This window comes from Diceros bicornis, chromosome X (assembly GCF_020826845.1).
Source record: "Diceros bicornis minor isolate mBicDic1 chromosome X, mDicBic1.mat.cur, whole genome shotgun sequence".
Taxonomy (NCBI): Eukaryota; Metazoa; Chordata; class Mammalia; order Perissodactyla; family Rhinocerotidae; genus Diceros; species Diceros bicornis.
In genome coordinates, this window is record NC_080781.1 from 36,518,783 (window position 1) to 36,529,862 (window position 11,080).

Sequence of the window (11,080 nt, forward strand, 5' to 3'; positions counted from 1 at the left end):
CAGAGGGCTAGGGAGGGATGCGGGGGTGAGAGCTAAAGTATACGGGGTTTCTTTTCTTGTTTTTTCAGGGAAAGATTCGCCCTGAGCTAACATCTGTTGCCAGTCTGTCTGTTTTTTTTTCCCTCCCCAAAGCCACAGTAGATAGTTGTATATTCTAGTTGTAAGTCCTTCTAGTTCTTCTACGTGAGCTGCCGCCACAGCATGGCTACTCACAGACGAGTGGTGTGGTTCTGCGATGGGGAAACCAACCCGAGCCGCCGAAGCGGAGCATACTGAACTTGAATCACTAGGCCATCAGGGCTAGCTCCAGGGTTTGTTTTTAAGGTGATGAAAATATTTGAAAATTTATTGTAGTGATGGTTGTACAACTCTGTGAATATACTAAAAACAACTGATTGTGCACTTTAAATGAGTAAATTATATGGTATGTGAATTATATCTCAATAAAGCTGTTACCAGAAAAAAAGGCATTCTATTAATCTGCTAAAACATCCAAAATCAGAATATTAGAGTTTTATATTTAGGAATACTCCTCAAAAGACAACCAGTCTCTGCTCATACTAAATGACAAGAAGTAAAATAGTCCGGAAGAGCAGGCACTTAGATGGGTCACATATACCTAGGTGAGAATCCCCATGCTGCCACTTGTTATTGCCACTTTGCCCATGGCAAGTTACTCCTCTCCCTCTTCCTCAGTTTCCTCAGCTGTAAAATGGGGAGTGGGATGATTGACGCAAAGGGAAGGGTTGTGGCCAAGGTTAAATTACAAAAATATTAAGAATTTAACACCATGTCCAGCACATAATGAGCACTCAAACCATAGAATTTGAGACCCAAGGAGAAAAATTCCTAAAGTTGTCCCTGAAAACTTGAGCTTTATACTTATTGTTTGAATTTCTTATATGTTACCTGTGTCACTAAAACTAAAATAGGAGCTGTGAACCTAAAACTGCTCTAAAAAGTAAGGTTTATTAATTAAAAAAAATAAAATAGGATAAACATTTTTAAAAATTTTCTTAAGACTTTTTAAATTTTCCCTACCTGCATTCCTCTACTCCTTTTTCCAAATGAGGAAACAGGCCTAAAAAGATTAAATGAGCTACCAAGAAGACCGACAAATCATGCAAGCCTCACCTCCTTTGTAAAGATGTCCCCAACTTCCTTCTACTCAGTGATCACGGTCTCTGGATTGCTCACTTAACACACTCATTCCTTCAACAACTCCTGAGTACTTACTATGTGTCAGTTACTGAGTTATGCTGAGGATACTAGGTGAACAAGTCAGATGCGACCCTGGCCTTAACAGGACTTAAGGTCTACTTAGATTAGATTTGAACTATTTGTCAACTTCTCCCACTGAGAGAGAGCTCCTTGAAGCCAGAGAACTCAAGTTTTTGGTGAGTAATAATGATAACGGCAATTAAAATAACAACAACAACCTTTAGACATTTTATATAGATCGCATTATTCAATCCTCACAACAACCCGCAAGGTATATACTAGCACCCTTATTTTACAGATAAAGAAACTGAGGCTCAGAGAGGTTAACTAACTTGCCCAGGGCCACACAGCTAGACATGAACGCATAAATGAACAAATGAATAAATGTTAGCACCACTAACAATTTTACACACGTGGTAGAAAAGAACGTTCATTTCACCATATTATTTACGTAATAGAGCCTGTGTTTAGCACTGAGAAAGAGCACATTTGGAAATTGTTGAAACTTATCTACATAGCTGCCAAAAGTAATTTGAGTATCTCAGAGACATTCTGGAAATAAAAAATACTTATGCTGCACTTTACAATCACTAATCCATGCAAATGGCTTGTGAAGCAGCTATCATTCCTTCTATAAATAAGGAGAAAATGGCTTACACTGTGCCCACAGGTTACCAGATCAGATCTTAGGGGGCTGCCTTACAAGCCACAAAGCAATGTCGATCCATATGTTTGGGGGGAAGTACATATCAAGGGTAAGCAGAAAGGCCAAAAATCTATGATGTTTCCTAAAAACACAAATTAGATTCTATAAAATAGTAGCGGTATAATGGTAATCTGTACATTTTAGCAGGGCTAGAGACCTCTGTAATTGAATTAATAACATCAAGAGTGTTTTAATAAAACATTAAAATCTGCATATGGTTAAACAGTAATACTTCCATCCTAGATCTAAATACACCCAAATACTCTAAACTCAGGATTAAAATTAAAAGCCTGAAATACAGACTCAAGATAGTATATTTTGGATATTATTAAACTACACTGAGAGAGAGAGAGAGAGAACAACTATCATTCCTATCTGTAAATGATTCAAATATTCGAAACAATGATAACAAAGCAAAAAAAAGTGTATTAGAAATAAAAAAGATTGAAAAAAAAAAAGAATGTGCCACAGCCCAGTAATAGAACACAAGATGCTGAAATGAAATAATATGCACTTAGATACAAAAAAATTGGCTTAAGTGCAATAAAGTAATAATTTCTTGTTGTGAATGGATGGGGACAACTAAAAAAGCAAATGAAGAAATTTAGTAGGGGGGTAGGGGGAAGAGGGATGTGAAAGGTGTGGAGAGTACTACACTTGCCAACTGGGACCAAAAACCTTGAGGCGAGGAAGAATTCAGTTCCCTACAGGGGAAGGATTTAAGAAAACAATGGTTTGACAGATATGAAGAACTTACAGTAAATTTAAAGTATCTAAAATTTACTTGGTCATTTCATTAAAGCCTTCCATTTAATTGAAAGTTAAGTGCCAAGCTCAGGGATCAAAAAGACCTAATCTTAGGAAAACCAAATGGTTTACCTAAAAGCCAGCCATCAGAATTTGCAAAACACAATTATAGGGAAAAAAGAAATCTACTCCTTTTTTTACCCTAAATATGTTAGTGATGAGCAAGATTCACAGAGAGATGGTATAATATTACCAACATCCACAGAAAGGAAGCCAGAACCTTGCTTTTCAGTCACACCATGAACTGAATATTAAACATTATATTCACTTAAATTGTCTCTGTTATAGACAAGCCTTTCTTGGGCCTCAATCAGAGTGTGTTGGCATTTTACATTATTGATCCACCCTACTCTGAAACTTCTGTGATGTCCAGCTATCCTAATTCTTCTAACTCTGTGAGTTACACTCCAAGCCACAATCCCCCAGCTCAGTCAGCCCCCAAGAACTCATTCACTTACAGTTTCATTTCCACATAGATGATTCCTAAATCTTCACTGTCATTCCAGATCTCTCACTCAAACTCCCATAGGGCATTTCCAGCAATGTCCAGTTAGAAATGGCCTGCACTCAATTCAAAGCCAAAGTACCAATCCACACCATGGAATACTGGGCAGCAGTTTAAGAGACAGAATTAAGACAGACACATAGATGGATACGGAAAGGTCATCAGATATCCTATTTTTCAATGGAAAATGAATATTTCAGTATTGTGTAAAATATGATCCTTTTCTGTTTTTTAAACAAAAAAACTTCCAGAAAGATATACAAGAACTGGACAATGGTTACCTCTGGAGAATGGGGCTATGGATGGTGGGAGAATGGAGAGAAACTCACCATTTACCTTTGTACCATCTATATTCTTAAATTAATTTTATAAAAACTAATTAATAAAGAAAAAGTAATAGAAAATTATTAAACCTCAAAATTGGAAATACACATTAACTTCCTTTAAGTCAAACTAGCTTCAGAAACGAAATCTTCCCAGCGTAGAAAGTCAAAGAGAGACTCTCCCTATACTGCCTTGGACTCTGGGACCAATCATACCATAATACCATAATGGCCATCAGTGTGATCATATTTTACTCAGCTGAAAGAGGGGATACCAAGATACTGGGTGGCCCCAGGAGAGAAAGAAAGGAGAGCAGGTCCTACAGCACCTTGAACCCTGTAACATAAATCCAAAGCCATATTTGTGGTTTTAGAATTTGCATTGTCAGTTGCAACTAAAAAATAAAACCAAAAATGTGAGAGCTGCACACCCCATCACCTTGTTGGCGGGGGTTAGGTACCTGCTCTGCAGCAGTAACTCAGTTACTTGGTTAGGTGTGCAGTGCTGGCAAACAGCTGAGATGCTCACAACTCAGCAGCTGTGATTCTGTACACGGTTTCCAGAGTCAGAACAATTTCAGTATTTTTATCACAGGATATAGGAATAACTACCCTGTGGAAACTACCCCACCCCACTCCCAACAAACACCTCTCTCTGAAACCTCATTACTTCTGGTTTGGCAAGTTAGGAGTAATCAATCAACTATTCTGTCTGTTGGGGCAGGGGAGTTGGAAGGAAAAACCTGGAGAGTAAAAGGGGTAGAGAAAGTTCCAAAACCAATTATATTTTGGATGGATGGCCAAGATTCTATATTTCCATTGCTAAAGAATGCACAGACTTATCAGTTTGGTGGCAAACGCTGATATTTCATTAAAAAGAAAGACAAAAAGAAAAACAAAATAGATGAAACAATGAATAGTAGTATAGAACCTCTACTGAAGAGGTAAGAAATTTAACTAGAAAGTCAAAGAATTAAAATTTGCAGTAAATAAACTCTGAAAATGAAGACATGTGCCTTTAAGGAAACCCAGTGCAGCATTTTCACAACTGAAATCAACAGCCTAAGGCAGCACAAAATGAATGGACTTCAGAATCAGCTGGGATCCCATATATGATCTCAGGCAAGTTACTTACCCCCTCTGAATCTCAGTGTTCTCTGTAGAATGGGTACAATTAAAGGAGATAATATATGTAAAATGCCTAACATTAGAAGGCATAAATGTCAATTCCCCTTACAAAGTATGTACTATGAAAGATTTCTTTTACTTGTAAACAATCTTATGTCAAAGTTCCTTTAAACAGTGCTTCTGCCACATTTGAAATGTGAAAATATTTACAAAAATGCAATGATTCAAGAACAATCTCAAAAAGTGAGGTATACTTGCCTCTTTAATTTATTGAGTAGAGCTACAAATGGAGATGGTCAAAGAATTTTTAATTTAAAGAAATATCCAGGAACACAATTTAAGGGACATTGGAGATATAGTTTGTCAGGTGAAACTGTTGCAGACACAAGGGAAAAATGGAGGGGGGTGAACTGGATATGTCAAGGACATAGAGTATGTCACAGTCACGGAAGGTAAGGGAGTCACAGGAAGTATTTATGAAGACAAGGTGCAAACGACACTTCAGAAACTCCAAGTCCTAAATCAGTCTGTAAAAAGCTGACATGAAGAGACTCGGAGAAGGTTGTACACATGCAGAAAACCAACTGAGCAGCTCAGTTCCCTCCAAAACGGTGCCAGAATCAAACTCCATCATCAGGAATCAACACTGCTTACCTATTCCCAATAAAGCCCGTGGTGTATAGGAATCCACACCCTGTGTTTAACAGGTTTTTCCTCCACAGAACTTCAGTTTAACCCCCATGGCTTGGATCTTTCTGGGCCACCAGCAGGTTAGCTGGTGATTGTGCTTCTTTTACCTTTTGTGTTTCTTCTGTTACATGACTGTCATTCTGATCAAGAATTTCTTTCATGGAACATCTACTCATTTCTGGAAAATTCTTTGTTCCTTCAGGCTCACACTTGACCTTTTCCTAACATTAAAAACTAGTTTACCTACAATGTCTAGTTAAAATTCCCAGGAAAGATGTTCCAACATGAGGTAACACTCCCCGCTGTGGTAATAGAAACCCAAATCACTGGGCCAATCAATATATGTGAAAGCCATAGTAATTTGTACAAATTAGTCAAGCTAAATTTTTCTCTATGTTAAATTATGTATTTTACATATTATTAATCCAGTATTTACATAAAGGCTGCATTTAACTCAATTATCTGGCAAACAGTGTTACTGGAATCTCCAGTATGATATTTAAAGTATATAAGCAACTTAACACCATACTCTTTTAATAGAGTGTATGTGTAAACACAATCCATACTAAACTGATAAATTTCTTAATATTAAATTAAATTATTATAGTAGACAGCTATCATCAACTGTTATTGAAGCAATCCTTGTTCTGTGTTGTTCCAAACATCAGACAGTCACCATGTTAGCAATAGATGAGTGTCACAAATCAATGTGAATCTTATAAGACCCAAAAATCAAAGCCAAACACAGGCTGAAACAAAATTCTTACACAACAAGGCTCAGAAACACAGCGTGGAGAAAACAAAATCCATGTTTTGGTCTTTTGGCTTTAATACCTCCCCCAAAATGTTTATTCTACTTTTTAAAAACTGTAAGCCTCTGAAAAGACAGTCCCAAAATATTACAGACATAACTTAAGTTTTAAACCCATGATTCTCAATCACAGCTGCCACATCAGAATCACTTAGAGAGCTTGAAAAAAAATTCCAAGGACCAGGACCCACTCCCAGAGATTCTGCTTTCATTGCTCTGACACAGGCCCCTGGCATTGATCTTTTTTAAAAGCTCCCCTGGTGATTCTAATATGCAGCCAGGTGGAGAACCACTACTTTAAACTAATACAGCCTTTTGGGACAATAATTGCTCTGAGGTTGATAAACAAGCTTTTTGTCTTTTAATGAAATTTTATTAAAACTACTCAATTCATTCCATAGCTAATGAGTGACTGTAACATTGCAGGCACTGTGTTAAGTAACAGAGAAAGATGTGTAAGATATGTTCCCTGCCCTCAAGAAGCTCCCTGTTAGCTAGGTAGAGAGACCCATAAATAAGTAACCGTAATTAAATATGATAAGTGCTCTAGAGGTCTAAGCAAATACAGCATGCCTCAAACTTGCACGTCATCCTTGAGCAGGGGTCATGCTGCAACATTCCAATTTTAGTATATGTCCTACCAAAGCAGGAAAATCAGAAGTTACAGGTTACTAAATACTCAGGCAAATATTCAGCCTACACAAGGTGAAAACAGTGTGCATTTTGCTGTTCTCTTTCACAAAACTGCTGTACCATGAAGGTAGGCATTTCTATGTTTTAATTTGGATGAATCATCTTAAAATTTCTTTCATGTAATATTACTGATTGTACATTCACCTATAAAACTATAAATTTGCAAAAGATACAGTAAATGATTGTGACATAAAAATTAGCCAATTACTTGTATTTGCATAATACCTTTCCTTTCCAGTAATTGCTACGTTTGCTAAGATAAGAAGTTTGGGTACTATGATAAGGTGCCATCATTGGAGATTTGTTTCAGTCACTTGAAAGACGTTACATGATAAAATGTTATGGAAACAATAGGCATTCAAAGGAGTTTTTGTAAGACTTTCAAAAATAAGAAACACAGGGGAAAAGAGTTTAAATTTTTTAAAAAGGATATGGCATCCTCCCAATATTCATAACGAATCAAGCACGATTCCCTTGAAGATAGTGGATGAGTGAGTGAGTGAGTAGATAAGTAGTGACATAGGGGAGTGAGTGGGTGGACAACTGATCTTGAAAAGTGAAATCCATTTTAAAGTACCTCAGTGAAAATTTAAGCCTATTAAGACCTAGGGGTCAAAAACAAAAACTGAAAACAGCTTGTTTTCAGTACAAGTGAATATCTTCCGGGCCTTTCTGTTTAAATCCAGAGTTGAACAAATTGTAAATTAAATGTATGCTGTCAAGATCTCTGCAAGAAAATCACAAGTGAATTTCAATTTCCAGATCAATATATGCTGAGACAATTTACCGGAAAAACCTTCAACCTTTATACAGGGTGAGGAACACTATCATTACATTCTTTACCATGAAGGCTACCTTGAATTCACTATTTCATGGAATGACATATTATAAATGGCACTGACCAAGTTAGATTTTGTAGGATATGAATGAGATTTCACGTTCATAGTAATTAAGGTAGCCATAGAGTACCTATCTCCTCAAAATGAGCTTGCTCTCTCTCCTTATGCAGCTCCAAAGCGACAGAAGAGATGAATTTAGTTCTACCAGAGGTGTTTCCTGAAAATATTGTATCAATTATAAGTCAGCAGACTACTCATTGTGCTAATGTGATGCTGACCACTTCTTTTCAATATCCAAAGAGATCACATCGTCACTCTTCCAGACCTTAAGGAATCAGAATGAGTTACTAATATTGATTCAATGATGGCTATATTCCATCATCACAATATACTTAACATTTTAATCTCTCATTTTCCAATTATGACTTTGCTGGCTCATTTAAATGAAAAATAACTAAGACACAACAAACATCATTCACCCACACACACACAATCATTTAGGGGCTTTTGAGAAACACCTAATTTACCTTCACTGGGTGCTAAGAAGAAAACAAGGAGATTTTTTGACACATTTGTCTCTAGAACTGTGCTCTTCACATATGGCTATCGAGCACTTGAAATGTGGCTAGTCCAACTGAGGAACTGAATTTGTAATTCTATTTAATTTTAACTAATTTAAATTTTAATTTAGAAAGAGATACTCGATTCAGTTACCAGAAAACTTTTAGGTATGTTTGGAACAACTTGGGTATGTGAATCTACTTTTGCAAATGCAAATTTTATGAAACCTAAACACAGAGCAAGTATTTCTGAAGAAAATTTAGCTTTGTATGAGGATTGAGATGTGCTATTAGTGTAAAATACACATTGGATTTCAAAGAAGAAAGAAAGGATGTAAAATATCTCATTAATAATTTCTATACTGATTACATGTTGAAATGATAATAGTTTGGATCTATTGGGTTAAATAAAATATTTTATTAAAATTAACTGCACCTCTGTTGTTAATCTTTGTAATGTGGCTATTAGAAAATTTACATATGTAATATTTACATATATAAAATTACATACGCAGCTGGCATTATATAGCTTTTGGACAGCACTGCTCTAGAGCACTTCCACAACCACTTTGTCAGGGTGCATTTGGATTTCCTTCTTCTAGTAGACAGGCTGGTCATGTAACAATAGAGGCAAGGAGTAACATGTCCTTGCATCAACTGGGTCTGAGGAAAGTGTGTAGCAAGCTCTACTCACAATTTCACCAAGTGAGGCAACACTGAAATACCTCAACATGGAAGAAAAAAATGATTTATCAGCACTTAAACAAATTGAAATTCAGTACTGCAGACAACTTGAAAGAGAGCGAGCCAACTGCTCTAAGGTCTTGGTTTCATTTCCCAACTGCGGACCTTAAAACAGACAATAAAGCACCGCTTCCAAAATGAGGTAAAATATTTCAATGGCAGCTATCTAGCAATCCTTAATAAATAAGCAAAAATTGCTCTTAAATCTTATCTCCTCAACTTCCAAAGCCACAGAATACACATTGAACTAGGAAATCAACTTCAGATCGCCAGCATTTCCTTCACAAGCAAATTAGCAGGATTGTGCACTTGGAATACTGTTTGACAAGAATGAAAAGGAAACTATTCAAAACAGATTTAAGGAATGGACAATTAGATGAGGAACTGCAGATTTAATTCTCAATCAGCACTGTGATTAATCTGATTCTCTGCTTTTCCCTAGTGTAATTATACAACACAGATGAAAGGATGAGCATTTGGACTGTCAGTTCTATATTCTAGACCAGCCCGGTGACTCAAAGCAGACGGCTCTACCACGCTAACCACCATCCCAACAACAGTCGAGGGAAGACTCGAACACTGATTTACAGTCATTGCATAACGAGGCATTAAAAATTCGGCTACCCCCAACTCTTTCCACGTTCGTCTATACCAGGCGAGGAATTCGCTGAAACTGAACGCACCCCGTCTTAAATGACCCCCTCCAATCCGGGCAAGGGGTGAACACAAAGGCATCTATCTAATATCCTGCACAATAGACACACACCCCACAATTAAAAATCCTGGACGTTCTTTCTCTATCTTTCCACGCAAGTAAAGGAAACGCAAGCTGCTCTTTTCGTTAATGGTTTGTGCCACACGCGAGATAACAATAACCCCAACTGTTCCCAGGAAGCAACTATAAAATCGGTTCTGCCACGTCCCTGTGCAACCGTCAGATAAAATGCAGACAGCAGATTTCAGCCGGCCCCACGCCTCATGGGGTGGCTGACCTCGGCTCGTTCGCCTCCACGGATCGCTGAGAACCCCCCCCAGACCCCCGCCCGGCAGAAGGTCCAGGTACACGTCTATAAATACTCCCGGGTGAGGAGGACAAGGGAGGCGGAGGGGAGGGAGGGCAGGGGGCAGGCCTGGAACGGGTGCGGGCGCGGGAGGACCCGGGCATCACTGAAATGCATTTTTCCACACTCCCGCTCCCTCGCGTGAAGACTCACTTGCCGATCACCTCGCACAGCTCGTACACATCCTCGAACAGCACGTCGTCGTCGGCCATGGTCCGGAGGGGACAGCGGCCGCAGCGTGGAGGGCTCCGAAAACGGGGGTGGGGGCGCCAAAGAGCTCAGTGCCCGGCCCCTGGCTCGCCTCCTCCCCTCAGGACCCGCGAGCCCTCGGAGCCGAGGACGCTCGAGCGGGGCTGCGAGGCCCGGAGACTGCGGCGCCTTCCTCTGCGGGCGACCGCCCCGGCGCGGGCGGCGGGGCCGGGGCGCGGGAGCGAGGGCGGCCCGGGCCCGGCGCCGCCCGCCCGCCCGCTGCTCCTCGCGCTGCTCGGGCCGCGCTGCCCGGCGTGCGGATCCTCGGGGACCGCGCGGCGCCGCGCTCTCTGCTCGTCAGCCCGCGCGGGCCGCGAGGCCGCGACCGCTCCCTCTGCTGAGGCTGGCTCCGGCGCGGCGTGGGGCAGCTCGGGCTACAGAGGGGGCCGCGGCAGGACCATGGAGGGAGGATCGCCGCGGAGGGAGGTGGCGGCGGCAGATCAGCGCTGGGGACCAGGAGGCGGCGGCAGAGACGCTCCCTCCTCCTTCTCCTCCTCCCGCCGCCACCGCCCGCCTGGGAGTGGGAGGGGGCTTCGCGGGACTGGCTCTCTCTGCGGGCGGGAGCCCCGGCCGCCTCCTTCAGCTCCTCCTCCTCCGCCTCAGCCGCCGACCAGCTCGCGCGCCCCGCGCACCCGCCTCGCGCACACACGCCCTCCTCCCCCTAAGGCCGCGAGGCTTCCCGAACCACAGGCCCCGCCCACCCCAGCCAGTCGGGAGGCGGTGGCCGAGGGAAAGGAAACGGG

At 40.8% G+C, this 11,080-nt stretch overlaps 1 protein-coding gene and 1 pseudogene across 10 annotated transcripts in view; both read right to left on the reverse strand.

Annotated features, from left to right (window-relative positions):
- The window catches only part of CASK (calcium/calmodulin dependent serine protein kinase), a 381,795-nt gene extending 370,930 nt beyond the window's left edge, over positions 1–10,865 (reverse strand). For 4 of the 10 annotated variants that reach the window (XM_058535677.1, XM_058535675.1, XM_058535673.1 and 1 more), the window contains exon 1: positions 10,242–10,865. In XM_058535677.1, the coding sequence (XP_058391660.1) occupies positions 10,242–10,300 (59 nt within the window). In that variant the 5' untranslated portion in view covers positions 10,301–10,865. The remainder of the gene's footprint in view (positions 1–10,241) is intronic. The other 6 variants (XM_058535678.1, XM_058535676.1, XM_058535679.1 and 3 more) reach the window with 2 other exon arrangements.
- Positions 6,748–6,843, reverse strand: LOC131401538 (U6 spliceosomal RNA; annotated as a pseudogene).
- Positions 10,866–11,080: the final 215 nt, after the last annotated feature.